At 35.9% G+C, this 23,831-nt stretch overlaps 3 protein-coding genes across 5 annotated transcripts; all 3 read left to right on the forward strand.

The window, feature by feature from the left end:
- The first annotated feature begins 8,107 nt into the window (after positions 1-8,107).
- On the forward strand, positions 8,108-8,604 carry LOC148933840 (uncharacterized). Its single transcript, XM_089061779.1, has 2 exons — positions 8,108-8,483; positions 8,591-8,604. The coding sequence occupies exons 1-2, from the start codon at positions 8,108-8,110 to the stop codon at positions 8,602-8,604; spliced, it is 390 nt and encodes a 129-aa protein (XP_088917905.1).
- On the forward strand, positions 8,600-9,048 carry LOC148933841 (uncharacterized). The gene is made up of 2 exons (XM_089068867.1): positions 8,600-8,915; positions 9,029-9,048. Exons 1-2 carry the CDS (start codon positions 8,633-8,635, stop codon positions 9,046-9,048), a joined length of 303 nt encoding a protein of 100 aa, XP_088924993.1. The 5' UTR covers positions 8,600-8,632.
- A 6,760-nt stretch (positions 9,049-15,808) lies between these two features.
- LOC148933842 (uncharacterized) lies at positions 15,809-19,703 on the forward strand. Of its 3 annotated transcripts, XM_089068800.1 has the most exons (7): positions 15,809-15,875; positions 15,949-16,068; positions 16,687-17,482; positions 17,597-17,676; positions 17,790-17,938; positions 18,051-19,089; positions 19,201-19,681. In XM_089068800.1, the coding sequence occupies exons 3-6, from the start codon at positions 16,823-16,825 to the stop codon at positions 19,079-19,081; spliced, it is 1,920 nt and encodes a 639-aa protein (XP_088924926.1). In that variant the 5' UTR covers positions 15,809-15,875; positions 15,949-16,068; positions 16,687-16,822; the 3' UTR covers positions 19,082-19,089; positions 19,201-19,681. The 3 variants fall into 3 exon arrangements, with proteins under 3 accessions (XP_088924926.1, XP_088924923.1, XP_088924922.1); XM_089068797.1 differs by having other exon boundaries at positions 15,949-17,482; positions 17,603-17,676; positions 19,201-19,703; XM_089068796.1 differs by having other exon boundaries at positions 15,949-17,482; positions 19,201-19,696.
- The last annotated feature ends 4,128 nt before the right edge of the window (positions 19,704-23,831 follow it).

Consider the following 23,831-nt stretch of genomic DNA (forward strand, 5'->3'; position numbering starts at 1 on the left):
TTGGTTGAGGTGACTCATCATCTCGAGGACGTGTTGCCTCACAGACGAGCCTTCCTTCATAGACTTCGTCATGATACTCCGAAAGGCTTGAGACTTAGCCGTTCGATTCTGAGTACCAAAAAGATTTGCGAGATTTGTCATGATCTCGGCGGCAGTTTCCATGGCAGAATGCTGATGCTTGAGTACTGATGACATAGAAGCCAACATGTAGCACTTAGCCATCTCATTCGCCTTATGCCACCGTCTATGCGCATCTCGCAATGCTTGGCTGGCACTAGCAGCCGGGACAGCTGGGCGTGGAGTAGTGAGTACGAACTTGTACTCTTCTGCTGTGAGAACGATATCCAAGTTTTGTTTCCATTCGATGTAATTTTGGCCTTCGAGTTTGTTTTCTTTGAGAATGGCAGAAAGAGGATTAAAAGACATCTTGACGAATTTTATTGCACTGCAAACAGAAGATTTTACTATTTGTCATAAACTTATGTAAGGAAATTGAGTAGATTAACCATAAAACTTTTCAAAATCTTACAACAGCAAAATTAATAAATTGTATCCTCCTCAGGAGGTTAATACGCATTAAAATTTCGACAATTTACTGGTCACAACACCGACATATCAATAGCTTCCTCCTCTGGAGGTTGACATGTCAAATGCTTCCTAAGCACGACCACCTGGTTTAGCATTACAGTATTTTATTTCTACAACACACTCCCATAACAATGTTCATGTGTTGATAACAAAATCAAGCTATCTCATAAATTCCGATTGAACCCTGAAACTCGCAATTCCTTAGGATTATTGTCCCTACTCTGTAGGTGGCGATAATATTAGGAATCACTTTCTAGTTCACTCTATTCATTATTTGAGAAGTCCGCCCTTATGAACTTACTGTTTTCGTAGGATTATTGTCCCTACTCTGTAGGTGGCGATAATATTAGAAAATCAGCTTCACAAAATTTGGCAGTCCAACCGATGGAGACCATATATAAACCATTAGTTCATAATTATCGCTTAGATATTTGGGTTATGGTTTTAATTAATTATCCTTTAGCCTTAAGGCAGATTAAGACTAATTAAATTCTGTTGGTATTTAATTTACTGGATAATTAAATCTTTTATAATCTTTAATATCTTAATATAGAAACTATTAATCTAGAATTTAATTCTCATTCATGTCTTACTATAAGATATATCTAAAATAAAATACATTATTTATAATCTTAATTAGACATGAAAAATCAAATTCATATAATTTCCAAGTTCAAGATTAGGAAGAATATCAATTATATTATTTAATGTATTCTTATATATATCATATCTTATAATAGATTCTAGATATATATTATAATTAGGAAACTATTAAATTATTCTTATCTATATCATCTAGGATATAAAATATTCATAGATATAGAAAATAATCCAAATATTCCTAAAATCTAGGGAAATCTTCCCAAAATGTTTTATTTCATTAAATAATATTATTTTTAATGATATCTATTAATTAAACAATTAAATAATCATTAAAATAATCTTTCGTCAATTTCTAGAGATTCGAGGTTGGCACGAATCTACACAACGAAGATACGAAGATATCCCCGGAGATTCTCGCCGGGACGGCGTGTTCGCCCCCCGACGACCGCCGGAAAACCCGCGCCTTACGGCGCGCTCTTCCTTCTCCCTTCTTCCTCCCGGCGGACAACCGCCGAGATTTCACCCTCCGTCGTCGTCGAGCCAGAAGGCGCAGCCAGAGCCACGACCTCCCGGCGATCTCCCACTGCCCGACGAGCTCGCGCGCACCAGCAGCCGGCGGCTGCTCTCGGTTGCGCCTCGCTAGGGCTGGGTCGGCTAGGGTTTCGGTATTAGGGTTAGGGTTAGGGTTTTGCGAAGAAGACCGGCGCCTCGGTGGTTCTCGGACGAGCCACCGTGCCAGGCTTCCTCTGTCCGACGCGTCTGGTGCCGCCTGGGCTCGCGGTCTCGATCGGCGGCGCGCGCGAGCCCCTGCTCGCATGCGCGTCGCCGCGTGATCGCACGTCCTCGGCTCCTGTCGCGTCGCATCGCGTTTGATCGGGGCCGGCTAGGGTTTGGCGGGCTTGGCCGGTGGCGCGCGCGAGCCCTTGCTCGCCGGCGCGTCGCCCCATGCCCGTCGCCCTCGGCTCCCACTCGATTTGCAACCCTCTTCGATCGATCATAGCGCAATTCGTCCCGGCGCAAGCGCCGACGAATCGCACATCTAGTTCGTTCGAATAATTCAAGTTCTATGATTCGAATGTTCTTGAGTTCAACATGCATAAACACAAAAAATAAAAACACAAGAACATGCTTCGTAATCAATCAAGACATGCATACATGAATTTCGCGAAATTTAAATCCAAATAATCAGAGCCAAAGACTGGCTCTGATACCAATTGTTGGTGCACGCAGCGGAAGAGCATGTAAATAAATCACATAATAATCAGATCTATTTAGCAGATTATTTAGACAAAATCTATTCGCGTAATTATCACATGTATCATGCTCATAACTTGAATTAATCATGCTTTAAGAATATTGAAAACCTAAAACATGCTTTTCTACGGAGTAGAATAATACCTAATTAATTCTCCAAAGAATTGAAGATGGCTAGCGACTTCTCCACGTGTAGCTTTAAGTACTAGACCACAAATCTTCTCTCTGGTTCCCGAACTGTACTCTAATATCAGTGTGGGCTGATCTTACTAGAATACTAGGACTTAAATAAAGAAGACAGAAGAAATCCTTTTTGGAATAGGACTCAAATTCGAAATCTCCTACAGCTGGGAGAGATCGAAATTTTCGAAAATTGCAATATGAGATATTGTGTATTTTCTGTCTCCTTTATTCTCCTATTTATATTAAGTTCCTTTTGGGCCCAGACAGGGATCTATGGAAGGCTTTGGATATGGGCTCATCCAATTTACTTTTTACTAATTAAATTGAACCCACAATTTAATATAAGTTATAATTGGAATATTACGAGCAGCCACTACAGAAGTAATATTGAACTCTCCCCATCCAAATCCGAAATTATAAGTAATCCGGGTTTCCGTTTATCTTTCATTTCCCGTGCTTAAGATTAATATGTCCATTAATTAATTAATGTCTGCTATTGACTTAATTAATTAACTTCTTATTAATTCCAAGAGTGGACTTAGCATGAAACACTCATTTATTATTCATAGAGTAATCATACTCCAACTAGCTAGGTTCCGAATAATAAAACTTAGTTTCGCGCTCCTCTTGAGGACATTATCAAACGAGACTCACCTCGTGCACGATTCAATATAATAGCAATCCTAGCACCGCTAGATATCGATCACCACTGCCCAATATATCAGGATAATTGGGCTACGAAAAACCCGCACCATTTGATAAGTCAAAGCAATGCATAATCAATACCGTATGCTCAATGCTAACCTACATTGATTAAGAAATAAATATTTATCAAGACCTCGCCTTTCAGTAGATAGCCCAAGGCAAGTCTTGCTGTTAGATCCGTTCAGTGCTATACCACACCAATGTCATCTTATTTCAGTAAGGCTTAGAAATATACGGACTGACATTGCAACCTTTCTCGATGGGTAGTCTAATTCCATCTAGGTTGTGAAATTCATATTTTTCTTTGTTTAGAACTGACCGTATTACCTTAAAGTGGACGACGCCCACAACCGGTCTACTAAAACAAAGACTTAGACTTTGTTAAGTTAACTTATACATTTAAACATGCATTAACATCCATTAAATGTAAAACATAACAACATTATGACAAAAATAATCTGTTTTATTCATTGGAAAATAAAATAAGAGTTTTACAGTATTCAATCACTCGAAACGTGATTTCTAGTATACAAACTCTAACATGGGTAGTGATCATTAATGTCTAAGTGGTGCTAGTATTGTTATTGCAATGAATCGTGTGCTGGGAGAGGCCAGTCTGATAATATCCTCAAGAGGTGTTTAGAAAAAGGTTTTATTATTCAGAAAACTGGCCAGTTGGAATTTATTCCATGAATAATAAATAATGTTTCTAAACTAGACCACTCTTGGAAAAAGAAATTAATTAATAAAAGTCAGATAGCAGACTTGATATTAATTAATGGATATTTATATCTTTAACACGGGAAATGATTTAATTAAAGAGGAAGTCCCGGAATACTCGTAATTTCAGTTTGGACGGGCAGTCAATATTATATCTATAGTGGATGATAATAATATTTAAGTTTGGGCTTGAATTAAATTAGTTTTAATTTAATTAGTGAAAGCCTGAATTGTGGCCCAATCCAATCCTCCATAGATCCCTGGTCTGGCCCAAAATAATTAACTTAATATAAAAGGGAGAAGAAGAGAAGACAGAATGAATTCTACCGATATTTTTAGTTCTCTTAAATCTGTGAGAGAAATATCGATTTCTAGGGTTCTTCTTCCTTAGAGATTTCTGTCTCCAATTCTTCTCCGGCTTTTAAGGATTTGACGAGCTTTGCCCACACAAAGGTCAAATTCAAGTTAAAGGGAACAGATCAGAAGATCTGTGGTAGAGATCGATTGAAGAAGGAGTTCGAATTCAATTGCTTGAATTCATACGGTAAATCGTTCTATTTAATTGCATATATATTCAGTATGATCTTGATTATATGCTTATGAACATGTTTCTAGTTTACAATCAGATAAAAGCATGTTTAGATGTAAATCTTTCAATCAAACTAAATAGATTTCCGCTGCAAAACCAACAATTGGTATCAGAGCCTGTTTTTAGGCTCTGATTGTTTGATTTACTACGTGCTTTGATTGTATGAATAGCATGTTTGTGGTTTTCGATTCATGTTTTAGTGTTCAATTAATTATTTGTTGAATCTAGAACTTTCGAAAAGAATTCAATTGATCGTGCCCTTGGGTAAGACGATTAATTATGCATTGATCAAGGTCATGGCATGACAACCATGACCTAAGTGATCGTATGTTTTTCACGCATGGACAAAATGAAGCTGATGGCCGTTCATGGCTGACAACAGCCCCATGCCATGTAAATTCAGTGGGAGCTGTCGGTTTAAAAGCCGAGGGCAGTTCCAGATCACACACGTTTTGTTGACGGGAAGCAGGTGCCGATGGTCGACAAGTTTCGACCATGCGACGGGGCTAGCTGGTCGACAAGGAAGCGGAATTAGTAGGAGATGAACGGCGTTGCTGCCTGATTTTCAGGCCGAGAGCGGCGTCGCCGATTCCCGTGGTATGTGGCTGACGGAGGAAGTTGCTGATCATTATTTCTGGCCGAGAGCAGCCTCTTGCGGCAGACACGAGTCCAACGGAGTCAATTGGTGGTTGGTGCTGCTGACTGAGTATTCTCGGGCGAGAGCAGCACCAAGGCTGCCTGAACGACGATCAGTTTCAAGCTCCGACGGAAGCTACTGCTGGACGTGCTTGACACATCCGAGAGCAGCGCTGAACGTTGCCGCAAGTTTCGGCAGTTTGTGAACTGATTGGTTGAACGCCTACTTTTTGCATCAAATTACGTAAATTATGGAAGATGGGATGTTTTGTTGCGTGAATGAATTAAATATTAATTAGTTTTGTGGAATTGGTCAATGCTTTTTGCGTGTGAACTGTGATTACGAGAATTGTGGAAATAATGGGATTCCAAATTTTAATCCAATATTACGTGTGTAATGCATGACAATATTTGTGAATTACTACTACATGTTTTGTGAAACCAATTTATGAATATTGTATTGGTTTCTTGCGTAAAACTATATTGAGACTCCATGTCTTACTGGAATTAGTTTTGGTAGTTATAGTTAGCATTGATACTATTGTAATCGGCCAAATGCTATGTAACTAAAACTAAAATTAATTATTATATGGAATATCATTAAATATATTTATTAAGATTTAAATAGGTTTGAAATTTAATCTATATCTTTAGGATTTTGATAGATTATATCTATCTAGATATATCCTAGTTAGATTAGATTTAGTTGTTCAAATAAATCCTAGGCCTGCTTATTCGGCCGGTTCCGGTTCTATCCGGTCCGGTTGACCGGGTACCCGGTTACAAATTTTCATAAATTTGGGAACCAGAACCGGAATCGGATCCGGCCGGTTCCGGTTCCGAACCGGTCGGGTAAGAACCGGTCGGTTCCGGTTCCGAACCGGAACCGATTTGTAGTTTATTTTAAAATAATTCAACATATAGAAATATAACAATTAATACCGAAAAATTCAAATAAATACAAATCAATAAAATAACAATATTCATCATCCAATTTTCCAATACCTAGAAACTATAATTCAATAAATACCTAAAATGGTTAATACCTAAAAGTTCAAATAAACATAAAAAAATGCAAATCAACAAGATAACAATATGCATCAACCAATATTTAAATACCTAAAATAATAATTTAATAAATTACTAAAAAATCTAACACTAAAAATTAAAATCTATGCACAACAAAATACGACTATACAACCAATATTCTAATAAGGCAATAATATTCAAAAGACCAAAATCTTAATTACTCTATTTTGATTTTAGAAAAAAATCGATATATTAATACATTTAATCATTCACTTTAAACTTGATTATTTTAATAAAAAAATTTTAATTAATTATGAGTTATTTTTAAAAAAATCAATTATTTTTGAGTTATCATAATAGGAGCAAATCAACAAATGGTGCGAAAGATTGAAGATTGATCACAAAAAGTAATAGTACTTTCGTTTTGCAAAGGCAGTAATCACTTTTGCTAATAGGATAATCAAAAATATTTTAAGAATAATAAAACAAATGAAATGTCCTTAGTTTAATATTTTAATTTATATTTAAATTTTATAATCTCTAAAATTGATATATATTATTCGGTTCCGGGTAAGAACCGGTCGGTTCCGGGTAGAACCGGAACCGGAATTTTCGAAAGCATAAGAACCGGAACCGGAACCGAAACCGGTTTTTCCGGTTCCCGGTTCCTCAATTACCCGGCCGGTTCCGGTTCCGGTATCGGGTACCCGAGAACCAGAGAACCGGTTAAGCAGGCCTAATAAATCCTATTAAATCTAGGATTCCATTTATATGGAATAAATAAATTGGAATTTAATGTAGATTATTTCCATAATATATACTTATCATGATATAGTTAGGTTTGAATTATAATCCTTATCTATAAGATATTGGATAAAGTTTATTTATCTAGAATATATCTTAAGATGATTTGGATAAGTATTTTTCAACTAAATCCTATTATATCTAGATTTCCTAAACCTAATGGAAAAAGATAAGTACTATAATTAATATTATTATTATTATTATTATTATTTAATAATAATCGATTAATATTAATTAAATAAAATATTTGATTAATTATTTATAATTAATTAATTATTAGTTAATCAAATTATTTAATTATCTTAGTTTAATTTCATGGATTTAATAGAACTATCTATTAATTTGAAATTAATATAAGTGAACTTTCTGCCTAATTCACTTAAGTGATAATTAAAAGAAAAACCATATCTTAAAATAACTAAGCGATAATTACGATCTCTGTCGTATATGGTCTCCAAAGAATTGGTCTATGTATGAAGCAGTTTCCAATATTAACGCGACTCACCTTAGTGGGAGCCTTAATCCTAAGAAACAGCAAGTTCATTGGTTAGACTTCTCAAAATTAAGTTCAATTTTATCTAGACGTGATTTCCAATATTATCGCGACCCACCATAGTGGGAGCTTTAATCCTAAGAAATTGCAAAGTTCAGAAGATTAAATTGACTTGTGAGATAACTCTAGAATTTTGTTTGTGGCGTGCGACCTTCCTTAGAAGGAGTATCAATACGGAAACGAAATTCTTGGTGTGAATATTCAATGGTACAAGCTTAGGCAACGTTTGGCGGCCATGCCACCTTAGTGGTCTCTGGACTATTCGTCGATGTTGTGACCAGAATTTTGTTAAATATGAATTTTTTACTTGACCTCCCTAGAGGCGTACTTAATTCTATTTGACTGTTGTGAGAATCTAAACTGTTTTAATGGTTTTTACTCTTTAGAATCTTACATAGTTTGTAACAATAAGCTATTCTTTTTCTCAGCTAAATCCAAACAAGATGTCGTTCAATCCTCTTTCCGCTATTCTTAAAGAACACAAACTCGAAGGTCATAACTATATTGCATGGAAACAAAACTTGGATATCGTTCTCACTGCCGAAGAGTACAAATATGTGCTCACTACTGAATGTCCACCCGTACCTGCTGCAAATGCTTCTGCAGCAGTGAAAGAAACATACAGGAAGTGGTGTAAAGCCAATGAGATGGCGAAGTGCTACATGTTGGCTTCTATGTCAACAGTGCTTCAACATCAGCATCAAGGCATGAACACTGCTATTGAGATTATGAACAATCTTAATAACCTTTTTGGTACTCAGAATCGAGCGGCTAAGTCTTTAGCCTTTCGGAGCATCATGACTAAGGTTATGAAGGAGGGCACACCTGTGAGGGACCATGTCCTCGAGATGATGAGCCACCTCAATCAAATTGAGGTTTTGGGAGGGACCATTGATCCTGAGTCCCAAGTAACTATAATCCTTCAGAGTTTGCCAGCTAGCTATCAGCAGTTCAAGCTCAATTTCGAGATGAACAAGAGGGCTTACACCCTAGCTGAACTGTTGACTGAGTTGCAGTCAACGGAGGATCTTATGATCCAGACAAAGGCTGCTATGATGAGTTCTAGGCCGTCTTCCTCAGGCTCTAAGCCAGGTAAGGGGAAGAAGAAAGCCCAGATTGTTGTAGCACCTAAGATAGCTAAGGGCAAAAAGAAACGGGTGAACACAAACAAGAAGCAAGGCGGCAAGTGCTTCAAATGCGGTGAAAAGGGGCATTGGAAGCCGGATTGTCCTAAAAAGGGCAATGGCTCAGGTATGCACCAAGCTTTCGTTGTAGAATCATGTTTAGCAGTTGTATCTACTCAGCAATGGGTGGTTGATACTGGAGCTACTGATCATGTTTGCTTTGATCCTAATATTATGCAGGTAACAAGGCAGTTGAATGAAGCAGAGATCGAAATCCAGCTGGGCAATGCTACGAGAGTGGCAGCTGTTGCAGTGGGAGACGTTTATTTACGTTTTTCTAGTGATAGAATTTTAGTGTTGAACAATGTTTTGTTGATACCTTCGTTTAGAAGAAATTTAATTTCAGTTTCTAAACTTGTTTCTGATGGATATTCGATTTCATTTGATGATTCATGCATTATCAAGAAATGTGGTTCTTATATCTGTCGTGGTATCATGGAAAACAACCTTTACACTATAATGTCTACACAGTATATGCAACATAAAACTGAATCTAACTCAACTTCGAAAATTTCTCGAAAAAGAAAATCTTCTTCTGTTTCAATGAACGAAACGTACTTATGGCACCTTAGACTTGGTCATGCTAACCCTACTAGGATTCAAGCGTTGATAGACCAAGGTCTACTTAAGGATCTAGAAATAGAACCTTATACAACTTGTGAATCATGTTTGGAAGGCAAGATGACTAAGAGACCATTTAAGGTCAAGGGTAATAGGGCCAAGGAAGTACTTGAGCTCGTTCATTCTGATGTGTGTGGACCAATGAATACTAAAGCTAGAGGCGGCTTTCAGTATTTCATCACCTTCATTGATGACTACTCGAAAGTTGGATATGTCTATTTGATGCATCACAAGTCAGAATCTTTTGAAAAGTTCAAACAATTCAGGGCACTTGTGGAGACGCGACATGGTAAGACAATCAAGTCTCTACGGTCTGACCGTGGAGGCGAGTACCTCAGTAGTGAGTTCTTGGACTACTTATCAGAGGCGGGAATTGAATCCCAATTGACTGCGCCTAGAACACCCCAGCAGAACGGCGTAGCTGAACGAAGGAATTGAACCCTCTTAGAAATGGTTCGATCGAAGATGAGTTATGCTAAGTTACCTATTTCGTTCTGGGGGCACGCGTTGCTCACAGCAAGCTATACCTTGAACAACTTACCATCCAAATCAGTACCTACAACACCACATGAGTTGTGGACTGGACGAAAATCTAGTCTAAGACATCTCAGAGTGTGGGGTTGTCCAGCACACGTGTTGGAGAAAGATCCAACGAAGTTGGAGTCTCGTACTGAGGTATGTTTGTTTGTAGGGTATCCCAGTGGAACGAAAGGCTATGAATTCTATAGTCTACGAGATAAGAAGGTATTTGTTAGCACAAATGCTAAGTTCTTAGAAGAAGATTATGTGATGAATCATAAGCCCAGCAGTGAAGTAGCTCTTGAGGAACTAAGAGATACTTCAGTTTCAACAAGCAAAGATCCAATAACACAAGTACAATCTATACCTGAGATATCAACTTCTGTACCACAAATTGTAGAGCCTCGTCGTAGTGGGAGGGTTCCTCGTGAACCAGAAAGGTACATTGGTTTGGGTGAGTCATCTGACTTAGACCCGGACGGCAATGTATTAGACCCATGGAACTTCAAAGAGGCGATGGCAGATTCAGATAGTCATTCCTGGAAAGAAGGAATGGATTCTGAACTACAATCAATGATAGACAAAGACGTTTATGATTTGTTAGTCCTACCTGAAGGTTGTACTGCCATTGGGAGCAAATGGATTTACAAACGTAAACGAGGACCTGACGGACGAGTTAAAGTCTTCAAAGCAAGACTAGTAGCTAAGGGTTATACCCAGAGAGAAGGTATCGATTACGATGAGACCTTTTCGCCAGTAGCTATGCTCAAGTCAATCCGAATTCTTTTGTCTATCGCAGCCTACATGGATTGGGAAGTATGGCAGATGGACGTCAAGACAGCTTTCCTAAATGGAAGTCTTGAGGAGACCATCTACATGGAACAACCCGAGGGATATGTAGTCAAGGGCAAAGAACACATGGTGTGGAAGCTTAAGAAGGCCATTTATGGCCTCAAGCAAGCATCTCGATCATGGAACATGTGTTTCGACCAAACTGTGAAGTCTTTTGGCTTTGAGCAGTGCCCAGATGAGAACTGCGTGTACAAGAAAGTTGAAGGTAAGAATGTAGTGTTTATGGTACTCTACGTAGATGACATACTGTTGATTGGAAACAGTAAGAAAATGTTGTCAGACATGAGAGATTGGCTATCAAGTCAATTTGAGATGAAAGATATGGGAGAAGCTGGACACATCTTAGGCATTAAAGTTCTAAGGAACCGCCAGAAAAAGATGTTGTGCCTATCTCAAGAATCTTACATTGATACGATAGTTAAGCGTTTTAGCATGCAAGATTCCAAGAAAGGTTTTCTACCTTTTAGTCATGGAATCACTCTGTCTCAGGATATGTGTCCTAAAACACCTATTGAGATAGAAGCTATGAGAAGGATCCCTTATGCATCAGCAATTGAGAGTCTCATGTATGCTATGTTATGCACAAGGCCCGATATTTGCTTTGCCGTTGGCATGGTAGCAAGGTATCAGTCTAACCCCGTGAAAGGATTAGGTGTTCAATTGACCTAGACCCGCTTTCCGTATAAGTGGGAGGATTTTGCAGTTTTGGTATACTCGAAAACTGTTTTTGAGTATAAGTGGGAGGATTTTGCAGTTTTGGTATACTCGAAAGCTGTTTTTGAGTATAAGTGGGAGATTGTTAGAGTTTAGTATACTGGAAAAGCATCTTTCGTATGCTTGTATATGTAATAACTCTTCTATCCATTTTTACCATTTAATGAGAAAGAATATTTTGTTACAATGTGTTTTGCTTATGGGTTACTTATGTATTTATGAGATGTTGAAATATGTTTTCCATTTAAATACATAGTTTAAGCAAAATGAGTCTAGTCTTCTGCACAGTAGACGAGTTGTGAGCGGCGTTCACAGTAGGTAACTTGTCGGTTCTTGCAGTAAGAAAAATGTTTCACAACCTAGATAGACTTTGACTACCTATCGTGAAAGGTTGCGACGTCAGTCCGAAAATTTCCTTACCTAAGGAAATGAACGACGTCGGTGTGGTATAGCACTGAAAGGATCAAACAGTGTGATAAGTCTTTCTTGGCTATTTACTGAAAGACGAGGTCTCGGTGATTGTCATTTCTTAATCATTGTTGACATAACATTGAGCATACGATATTAATTGAAAACAACTTTGACTTATCAAATGGTGAGGGTATTTCGTTGCCCAAGAATCCTGATAGATTGGGTAGTGATCATTAATGTCTAAGTGGTGCTAGTATTGTTATTGCAATGAATCGTGTGCTGGGAGAGGCCAGTCTGATAATATCCTCAAGAGGTGTTTAGAAAAAGGTTTTATTATTCAGAAAACTGGCCAGTTGGAATTTATTCCATGAATAATAAATAATGTTTCTAAACTAGACCACTCTTGGAAAAAGAAATTAATTAATAAAAGTCAGATAGCAGACTTGATATTAATTAATGGATATTTATATCTTTAACACGGGAAATGATTTAATTAAAGAGGAAGTCCCGGAATACTCGTAATTTCGGTTTGGACGGGCAGTCAATATTATATCTATAGTGGATGATAATAATATTTAAGTTTGGGCTTGAATTAAATTAATTTTAATTTAATTAGTGAAAGCCTGAATTGTGACCCAATCCAATCCTCCATAGATCCCTGGTCTGGCCCAAAATAATTAACTTAATATAAAAGGGAGAAGAAGAGAAGACAGAATGAATTCTACCGATATTTTTAGTTCTCTGAAATCTGTCAGAGAAATATCGATTTCTAGGGTTCTTCTTCCTTAGAGATTTCTGTCTCCAATTCTTCTCCGGCTTTTGAGGATTTGACGAGCTTTGCCCACACAAAGGTCAAATTCAAGTTAAAGGGAACAGATCAGAAGATCCGTGGTAGAGATCGATTGAAGAAGGAGTTCGAATTCAATTGCTTGAATTCATACGGTAAATCGTTCTATTTAATTGCATATATATTCAGTATGATCTTGATTATATGCTTATGAACATGTTTCTAGTTTACAATCAGATAAAAGCATGTTTAGATGTAAATCTTTCAATCAAACTAAATAGATTTCCGCTGCAAAACCAACACTCACAATATCCAAAATAATTTATAGGCATGGCATAACAGTTCAATCCACCCTTATTTCTCCAACATCATAAATTTGCACATAGAAGAGAGTTTAGAATAAAGCCCACCTCGATTTCCTTCGAGTTCAACAAAAACGCACTTCTTCTTGATATCACACCGGGAACGCGAACTATCACCTTTAGTTCATATTTTTCAAATAAGTCTCAAATCATGGATTAAAATTATGCATGATCTCACGTTTCCCTTTTCCCTTCGATTATTTTCAAAATCAACAATCAAAATCAAAGTACGATTATCATATCGTTTTTATTCACACAACAATTCCAGATTTATCATCAATTCGTGTCACGCATGAGTGCTTTTCTACACACAACACACGCACACACACCACACACATGTGCACGCCTACCGAGGCATGCACATACACACACACACTCTCGGCCACACACACACACACACACACATGCATCCAAATTCACCGATTAATTTTCCCTTCCCTCGTTCTAAATGCATGTGGACTCAGAAACACCGATTAATCGGTAGAGGAAGAAAAGATTAATAATAGAAGTAACCTTTCTAGCAAAAACAAACGGTAGAAACAAGTAAAATCTTGATTCTTCAATGAATTCTTGAATTGCAGCTTCAATTCTTCTCCAAAAGATGAAGAATTGATGGAGAAAGTAGAAGAAAAATTTGAGAGAGTGGGGGAGAGAGAGAGATCGAAAGTTGGGAGTGGGGGGCGTGATTTGTGATGTGCTAGGGTTAGGTTCTCATTCTTATTTATAGAGTGCAATATATAATATCTTTAATTAAATAAATTAAAGATTTGGAAGAGATATGGAAGTGATTGGCATTAATTTGGTTGAGAAAATAGGGGATTTCGAAATTTAGGCTATAATAATTAGCCTATGATTTAATTTGAATATTTCACGGAGTAGAATAAAATATCACGGAGCAAGAAAAATAATAATAGATTTCCCCAATTTAAAAGGAAAGTGGCGTGTAGTTGACCCTTTCAAATGGGATTTATTTGAATATCCTAATTTAATTAGGATATGGTAGGATCTCCTTATATTTGACAAGATATGCTAGGTATTTGAATTTATTTATGGAAGAGAATAAACAAGGGATCAAATAATATAATAAAAATAATCTCTTCTCCCATAATAAGAGATTTTCGAAAATCTCTTTAAAGAAAACATAGGGGCCGAAAATTCACCAAATAAATAAGGAATATTGGACTTTGGATCTAATTTGGATAATTATCCCAAGCAATAATTAAATCCCAGAAAAATAGGATTTCTTTCCAATAAATAGGAGGGTCGAAAATTCCACATGATTAAATAATGCTCCTATTAAATTCTCACTCATCCCTTAGGAAAATATTTCACCACAAAATTTATTTCTTCCCACATCAAAATATCCACCTTTTCGAAAATTCACCTCCACTTCACATTTTCAAACGACCTTTGACCATTCCACGGCCACGTCATATTTTCCACAATATTGACTATTCAATAGCCACGTCACATATTCCACAAGTTGACCATTCAACTCAAACTCGACTCCATATCGCAATTAGGTCACAAGAATATTGCAATAAATCATTTATCAATTTAATTTCACTTATATCATAGCATTAAAAGCATTTAATACAAAAAATTCCACGTCACAAAAATTAGGGTTCGAAAAAGCGGGGTGTTACAATTTAATTTTGAGTAAAGGTCAAAATTGGTCCTAAACATATAGCCAGAATATCAATTTGGTCTAAAACATTCACTTTTTGAAAATCGAGTCCAAATCATTTGTAATCGTTATCGAAGTGGTCCTAAACATTTGACATCGTTGTCAAAGTGGTCTTTTTCCGTCAAAAACTAACGGTCAAATTTTAAACTTAATTAATATATTAATGCATAATTAATTAAACAAAATTAAATATAAAATTAATAAAATGCTAAGAAATTCAAAAATCGACTATTTATCCCTCTTTTTCCTTCTCTTCCATCTCTCTTTCGTTCTTCCTAAATCGGAATCTCTCCCTTCTTCTCTCCGGCGCTCAACGTCGTCGCGTCTTTCTCTCTCTGCTCACTCTTCCACAAATCGTCGTCATCGTGTGTTTCTCCGCATTGATGTTGTCCGAGATCAAAATCGTCGTCGTCCACCATTGTTGTCGCCGTCCATTGCTGGAAGAGAAGGAAAAAGAGGGAGAAATAGTCGACTTTGGAATTTTTTTGCATATTATTAATTTTATGTTTAATTTTATTTAATTAATTATGCATTAGTATATTAATTAAGTTAAAAAACCATTAATTAGGCGTTGACCGTTAATTTTTTACGGAAAAGGACCACTTCGACAACGATGTCAAATGTTTAGGATCACTTCGTTAACGATTTCAAATGTTTTGGACCTGATTTTCAAAAAGTGAATGTTTTGGACCAAATTGATATTCTGGCTATATGTTTAGAACCAATTTTGACCTTTCCTCTTTAATTTTCAACAAATTTCATTTGCAACCAAACTTTTATCCTAGCAATTTTAATTACTATAATTTCTTAAAAATTTTATAATAAAAAGTACCAATTCATAATTATTAACTTTACGAACAAATATAATTTTAGAATTATTGATTATATTTTAATCATTATTAATAATTAAAAAGTACTCCATACTTTAATTGTTGGATCAATTAGAGATAATATTTTGCCGATTATTTATTTGAATATAACGTATTATTCGGAGTATTTAGTATATTTGGGTAAAATGAGAAAGAAACCTCAACACCAAAAATCGGCGACGCCTCTTCTTCTTCTTCGTAATTCGTAAGTTTTCTGCATATTAGCATTTCTTACTGCTTGTTTTGTTTAAATGCGTTAAATTTTTGAACTTTGTTAGAGAATCGGAAGCTACGACGATTAATTCAGAGGAAGTTAGGATGATTATATGAGAATCGACGGTGCACCGCCTTGAGGAGGAACAATATATGAAAATCAATTGGATAGAAATCGCTGATTGGTATTTCCAAACTTTTTATTTACAGTGTGTTTATCCATTTTTAATCTTAAAGTGATTTTTAAAATTATGAATCACAATAACATTATTATTTTGTTTTCGATTAATAACTTTCCAAACATATCATAATGTAATTTTAAAATTAATTATTCAAATTATTACATTAGGTTAATTAGAGATAATTCAGTTAATATTTGTATTAATTATTCAAATATATTAGGTACCAAATCCTAAGGTAAAAATAAGTTGTGATCGACTGATTTATTCTGTTTTGCTTTTCTTGTTGAGGCGTGCTTATAATTGTCCTATTTAATTGCATTTATTTTCATAAATTAAAGAATATTTTTCCCTCCAGTAATATATAAGCCCACATCCACTATATATATTTAATCGTAAAATCAGAAAGAAAGTCTCCAGTTCTTGGTACGTTATTTCGAAAACATCTATTTTCATTTTAATTAGTATTTTTGTTATAGAATTGATAGGTATGATGAATGATCTGTGTGAGTGTGGAGATTTTAGTGCATATTACCTTGAAAAAGATGGAAGCATCAATATATCAAACAAAGATAACATAAATCCTTCCTCTTTTCAAATGAAACATTTCTACTTCATGACTAGATGTAATGCTCTATTTGATTATCATGGTCCGAATCGGACTAGTGAGTATAAGATCCTCCCCAAGCCGTATTCGGAACCCCCACCATGCTGGTTCGAATCCCCACCTTGCACTGCTTGCTATCATGAAGCAAGTGGAATGTGGTATGACGATACGCTGCAAGATTGCAAAGTGGTGAATCTTTTTCATACTCGTTTGGAATACGATTCAAGCTATCAAGATCATTCCGCTCATCACATCGAATTGTATTCACTCAAAACTAATTCTTGGAAGAAAATAGAATGCAAAGATTATGAATACAGCAGTTCACAACATTGGACTCAATCTTGTGATCTAAGTAGCGCGGCTTGCGTATCCGGGACTTTTTACCATACAATGTATGAAGCTATCCTTTCTTTCGACATTTCTACTGAAACTTTTTCCAGACTACCCTTGCCAGATGGTTGGTTTCACGAGCGTAGTTACATTCTAGAGTACAAAGGGTTATTAAGTGCTCTTGTATTCTCGGACAATGAAGATTCTGTACCTTGGAAATATGACGATCATGCGACTAGGAAGTATCAATTTTGGATTATGAGAGATGGTTTGTGGACAAGAGATGAGATGGTTTTTCATATTCCTGGCATGGAGAGGCCGATATGGTTCTCACAGGACGGTATGCTGTTGTATTTTGAAAGCCTTCGTCATGAGCTAGTGTTGTTTGATTGTGCCACCGGAAAGTTGAAGTATCTCAGTGTCAATAGCCCTATGAGATGTCCAAAGATGGTTGAGATCTTTGGAGTTTCATGTCTTGAGGAGGTAAATTTCCTTTTGATTATTCTCATCAACTCATTCGGATCAATTCATTATGCTTATCCTTCATTCAAATTGTTTAAAGTTGTGAGTAATTAATTACTATATGATTCTACTTAGGATCAGGTGAAACAAGAAGATGATGAAGACAATACTTTGTCCAAAATCAGCCTTATCCTCGACCTCGACGCTTTGTCTTTGTAAGTTATTTTTGCAGATTAGCAGTTGAGAAAACATGTATTCTCATTTTAATACTATATCTGACTTGTTTGTAGTATTTGTTTAAATGCGTGAAATTTTTAAACTTTGTTAGAGAGTCGGAAGCTATGATGAATGATATGGTGGAAGCTGGGATGGTTGATACGACGGAAGCAGAAGTTATAATGGATAATACGAGAATCGAAGGTGCACCGCCTTTGAGGAGGAACAATGGAAATCAATTGGATAGAAATCGCTGGATAGGTATATATTTCCCAAGTTTTCCTTTTTAACTGTGTAGGTTACTCCATATGAACAAAACAGGAAAAAATGTGGAAAATTCAATTGCATAATGTTTTCATTTTTTACTTTGTAGGTTACTCTGATGAACCTGATCCCGAAGTATCTGAGACAAAATGTGCATCATGCTTACAACTAGACATATGCCCTAAGCCTAAGCTTGACATTTTTGTCAATTATTGTGATTGTATTCCTGAGATTTATTTTGTTGCATATTCCCTTGAAGAGGATGGCACCCTCTCACCCAAGTATTTCATACATATCCCCACTTTTCTATCTGAACAAAGATATTACTTCACTACGGCTAGTTGTAATGGCCTCTTTCATTTTTATGATAGAATATCGCGTAGTCAAGCTCTTTGGAACCCAACAACGGGTGGGTATAAAATATTGCCTAAGCCATTAGTGGAACTCAATCCTTGCATTAGACATTCTCTTAACTCAACAGGACTATGGTATGACCATAAATTTGAAGATTATAAAGTGCTGAATATTGTTTCGGCTTATATCAAAGATGAAAGAGGGTATGTACCTGATGTGAGTTATCACATTGAATTGTATTCACTCGAACTTAATTCCTGGAAGAGAATACCATGCCCTGACTTCGATTGTGGGGAGGAATCCAATGGAGCATGCATAGATGGGGTTTTTTATTGTAGAGCAAGTCTAAAAGGACAGTCTGGTTTTATCCTTTCATTTGACTTTTCTACCGAAACTTTATCCAGTTTACCCTCTCCTTTACCCTCACTTGATCGCCCTGACCATTATTATTTTCTGGAGTATAAAGGGTTGTTAAGTGCTCTTGCATGCTGGTTTGATGAAGATAATCGATATCAAGATGAAGTACCTTTGAAATATGAGCTTTGGATTATGAGCAATGGATCGTGGACAAGAGAATCTATTTTCCATATTCGTGGTGTTCAGCTGCCGGTGTGGTTTTCACAGGATGGTAAGCTACTGTATCTTGCAAGCATGACAGACGAGCTAGTGATGTTTGATCGTGCCACTGGAGAGTTGAAGCATCTTGGTATCGATTGGTCATCGGCTGGTTTCAGGAATACGCCAATGATGATTCCGTTTTTTGAGAGCTTTGTTCAACTCAATTAAATTTCAAGGTACATTTCCTTTTTTATTGTTTTCACCAGCTCATTTTCAATGCCTGATACTTATCCTTTATAGTACTATAAAGATTAATTTAATATTATTAAATACTTTAACTTCATCAGAAGCTTGAGCGTGAGAACTATGGAAAAGAAGAGGATGTGACTGAAGCAGAAAGACTATTGATTCTAGCGTAGCTTGTTATCTTTTTGTTTTTGTTTATGACATTAGGGATTCGAACAATATTTTCCAATAGGATTATTGAGTGATACTGATATTCTCGCTATTGGGATAAATGTCACTCGTCAAGTTGTTTTATCATCAAAAGTTTGCTTAATGGTAATTATTGAATAATGAAAAAAGATTGTACTTGGTCCATGACCTCATTCTAGCCAGCTTTTTAGCTTGGGTAAGTGACGGTGTGTGGTCTCAGCTCCTTGCTTGAAACTAAGCTTTTACTAACCTCAAGTTAAGAAGCCATCTTCTCAAGGACAGACGATGCTCTTACCCTGTTTCTGTCAATTCTCAGCTTATCTTTATGTTTGTATAATCCAGTCAACAGTGCTCCTACTTACTCTGAAACTCTCCTCTGCCTCCTTTTGAACTCCATGACTAAGGGTTCCATTGTTGCTGTGTTGTAGCAGAAACTGTGCAACCAAGTTCTTTCTTTTTGGATGTTAAACTTCATCACGGCCTTCAATGTGAAATTAGTTTAATATTTACATTGGAAGGTGAAAATGATTGGAATTTTATATTTTCCTCCTTTTTTGTAATCCTGAATCGGCACTCATAGTTTCCCTCCTTTAATGCTTAATGAAGATTTTAGCCATTTCTTGTTAATTTCAAATTTCTGAACAGGTTTCAATATTGTTTCTATTTTAATCTGTAATTCAATGTATATATAATTAAATGAAATTTTTGAATAAAAAATATTGTTGACATTTCAAAAGAATTAAAAAAACAGAAATCACCAAATTGTACCCATTACACCTTTACAATATTATGTGCATAGCTAAAATATGAACAAAAGTTAGTACTATTAACAGAATTATGTGCATAGCCTAAATATGTACAAAGTTATACTACAGCAAATTTCTCGTTGAGACTGACACCTCCACTTTTCGCAAGCAGCTGCTCCATCTGTATTATAAAACCAGTATTAATTAAGTATAAAAATTATTAGTATATAAAATTTCATTTAAAACGAAATACATACCTGTTTTTTTGAGGGTAAAATCACTAAAATGTTTTCATCTATGGTTGCGTTTGGAGATTCCTCTTTCGGTTTTGCACCTTTATATTCAAATTCAGCTTTACGTCTACTATTTATCGACCGTAAAAACGGTAGTCGTATGTCATTGATCGTGTGAGCATTACCAATCATACCAATTCCAATGTGTATCTTCGGATTTAGTTCTGCCCCTATTGGTTTCCCAAATAACCATAGCTTACCCATCACTTTTCTTATGCACTTGAACGCTTCTTTCAATGAGATTGGAACTCCAATGGGTATGTCGAAATCTGAAAACAAAAGTTAAAAACTAACAACGATAAATTGTAACTAACAATCTAAAACTACAAATAAAAATACTTACTATCTGTTATTGCAGCTCTGATGGCAAGTGCGTAAAAGAAATACATCCGTGCATTCATGCCGGTTCGAAATCCGTGTTTCCTCCATTCGTACAAAAAGAACTCTTTCGCCGCCTCCAAACTCTCTGGATCTTTCAAACTCGGCCAATACGTTGGTATTTCATCTTTGTATTCTTGAAACAACTGAAAAGAATTATGTTAAAACATAAATATCTAATAATAAAAATATTTAAAGTATATTTATAAGACATACCCCATCAACCTCCCACAATCGGCCATGTCGGTATTCAGCTTTCCTTCTGAATTCGAGATTCTCATAATTACTTTTGGATAGCCAAACCGCTCTATCCTTTGAAAAAATCCCATGAATATAAAATTTTGGTACAACTCTGTCCAAGTCGACCCCGTCCACCGAGTGGGGCCAACAAAGGACAACTTTCATCTTCATAGGACGTGCGTGTGTATAATAATATGGTGCTGGAAACTCGTCCTCAAAAATGTCATGGACAAAGCGGAAACTTGGTAAAGACGGCCCAGAGATTGTCTACGACAAAATAATAAAAGAAGTTCGTTAGACTTATTAGAAATGGAAAAAGAAATTAAAAACTTAAAAGGTAAGAGCCCAATCAATGAATTAAAAAGCATAAAAGATAATTTAATTACTAGATCAGACTTTAATTAGGACTTAGTCTATTTAATAAAAGAATTGGGCCAGTAAAGCTGAACTATCAAAAAAAGAGGGCCCAAAAAATGTCAATTAAATTAGTCGGCCCAATTTTCATAAACAAAATATTGAGGTGCATCACCTTCATCAATAATCATCGGCCCCATTTTTCAATCCCCGCCGTCCTAATTCGCTCAACCGGCTCAATTTTCCAGCCTTTTTACGTAAGCCTATCTTTGGACGTCTCAGTGATCGGTCTAACGACATTTCCGGTGGTCGTGGTGACGGTAAATCCTCTGATTTCTCTACGTGAGGGGCATTTCTCACTTCATTTTTTTTCTTTTTCTTTTCTTTAGAATCACAAAGGTGATAGGAGCTATGTTTATACCATTTTGCTTAAAAGTAGATTTCTAGATGATTTAGATTATTAATAGGGGTTAATTTAACGTATTAATTTATTCTTAAATTTGGACAAATATAAAAAAATTGTTGAAGAAAAATACTAAAAAATGGTTTTAGGGGGTTTGAGCCCTTAAGAGCTCCACTAAGTTCCACCAGAGACCACAAAGAGAGAAATTTGGTAGACTCTTAACTAAGTGAGAGTTCTTTTTCTTTAGAATCACTAAGAGATTAATTCACTAGAATATGAATCATGGATTAATTCACTAGAATATGTATGAAAACATACTCAGCAACTTGAGAGAGGCGATAAATAATAGCATGATCATTTTACTATTTTAGTATTTAGTGTGCTTAAATTGGCAAGTAGTACCAGTGAAGAGAGTGGTGGAGGAGGCTGTGTCGCAGTGGAGGAGGAGGCGCGGGGGATGAATTCAGGAGCATTAGGGTTGAGCTTCTTGCCGATGGTAGCCGGAAATGAATTCGGTACATCAGAAGCCTGCTCTTTCTGATCCATGGTTTAGAGAGTGAAAGAAGGTGAGTAAGTGGTTGTTAGATAGTGTGAAAGAAGGTGAAATGTTTGGAGAGAGAATGGAAACTAGAGTGATGCAGAAAGTGAGTGCAGGAGTGAAGGCTATATAGAGAGAGAGAGAGAAAATTTCATTTCTGAGATTTTTTGTACTAGTGTCTATGATAGTTTTGCACATGAATATGCATAACATCACATACGACGTGAAAAATACACACAATGTTGAACATAAATACGCATGTTATACTGATGTTAAAGTTTTAATAAGAGTAGTACTACTTTGTTTCTTGTAGCTAAGTAAGTTTGATACTAGAATTAGGTAGATCAAGTCTAAAGAGACAAAATTAATCTCGGTTTACAAATGATTAGTAGTATTATTTTTATGACTTGAGGGCTACGGCTCATTAATATTGATGTTGATATTCATTTCAATATAGGATGCATCCCATTTTAAGCCATATTAATAAAGTAGATAACACAAAATATAGCTTCCGTAATATATAAGAAGTACCATTTTTGGAATTCATATCAAAGATTCATCCCTGTCTTAGTCTTAGTAATTTATTCTGCTCTTCCTCTCAAACCGCCATCAACTAACTCCTTTCCCAACCCCAAGTTCAGCAAAGCCCACGTGACTATTTACATTGAGCATTTTTTATCATAAACAAGTCAACTTTTCAAAGTAAAAGTGGAGAATTAGCATTTGTTGGATGAGGATTTAGAACATTTGGTTTTCTAAAATTAGGGTTATCAATACGATTTGATCTCTAGTTGATGGAAATAGATTAATGGACTTAAGAATAAAGAGTAGTATTATGGCTCGGATATTGCAACATTTCACACTAATAAACTTAATATTAGTAATAATTTATTATTATTAAATTATCAAAACTAAAAAAACTCCAAACTTCAGGCATAGGCTAGCATGTGTAACTTACTCTCCAACTAAGAAAATGACCCATTTCAGGCTTTCAAAATTTTGTCCGATAATATAATTTGTTAATTCAATAAAATTTTATTAAACTTCCATAGCCTATTATATAAATATATGAAAACACAATATATAACATTTTCTCTGGTATGTTAAATGGAAAAGAGAAAAGTTTTGGACTTGATTAAGGAAAAATAACAGAAATAGAGAGCAGCAGCTTTAGAAAGAAAAACATTTTCAGCCAACTTTTGGGACCACATGGTACAAAATTGTACTCCATTAAAATGCACCAAATGATTTCTCACCCCTCTTTCTCGGAGACACTCTCCCATCGCCATCTGTAACTCTCGCTTTCAACCTTCCATGTACACATTTATAAAAATGTCATAAAAAGCAAACATAATTAATAAGTGCATTAATTAACAAATAAACAACATCTCACTCGAAGAGCAGATGACATTATTAAAAGTATAATTAACAAGTGATTAAATACTTAATTAAGAAAGAAATTGATAATTAAGTGCACCATACCGTTCAACGCTACACAACCAAGATAAAATCGATGTTATTTTAAGTATTTGAGTAGTACTAATTATTAATTAAGAAACATTATGACGCTGAATTACGTTAATTATTTTTT

The sequence above is a fragment of the Salvia hispanica genome, chromosome 1 (assembly GCF_029641045.1).
Source record: "Salvia hispanica isolate PSC_SH4W2 chromosome 1, Shi_PSC_v1, whole genome shotgun sequence".
NCBI classification, from domain to species: domain Eukaryota; kingdom Viridiplantae; phylum Streptophyta; class Magnoliopsida; order Lamiales; family Lamiaceae; genus Salvia; species Salvia hispanica.

What these genes read in the sequence shown, in the direction of transcription:
- LOC148933840 (XM_089061779.1), top strand. Translation starts at nt 8,108, where the DNA reads ATGTCGTTCAATCCTCTTTCCGCTATTCTTAAAGAACACAAACTCGAA.
- LOC148933841 (XM_089068867.1), top strand. Translation starts at nt 8,633, where the DNA reads ATGAACAAGAGGGCTTACACCCTAGCTGAACTGTTGACTGAGTTGCAG. An exon ending in TAAAAAGGGCAATGGCTCAG is followed by an intron (nt 8,916 to 9,028) that starts GTATGCACCAAG and finishes AATATTATGCAG; the next exon opens with GTAACAAGGCAGTTGAATGA.
- LOC148933842 (XM_089068796.1), top strand. Translation starts at nt 16,553, where the DNA reads ATGATGAATGATCTGTGTGAGTGTGGAGATTTTAGTGCATATTACCTT. An exon ending in GAGTTTCATGTCTTGAGGAG is followed by an intron (nt 17,483 to 17,596) that starts GTAAATTTCCTT and finishes GATTCTACTTAG; the next exon opens with GATCAGGTGAAACAAGAAGA. An exon ending in GACCTCGACGCTTTGTCTTT is followed by an intron (nt 17,677 to 17,789) that starts GTAAGTTATTTT and finishes AAACTTTGTTAG; the next exon opens with AGAGTCGGAAGCTATGATGA.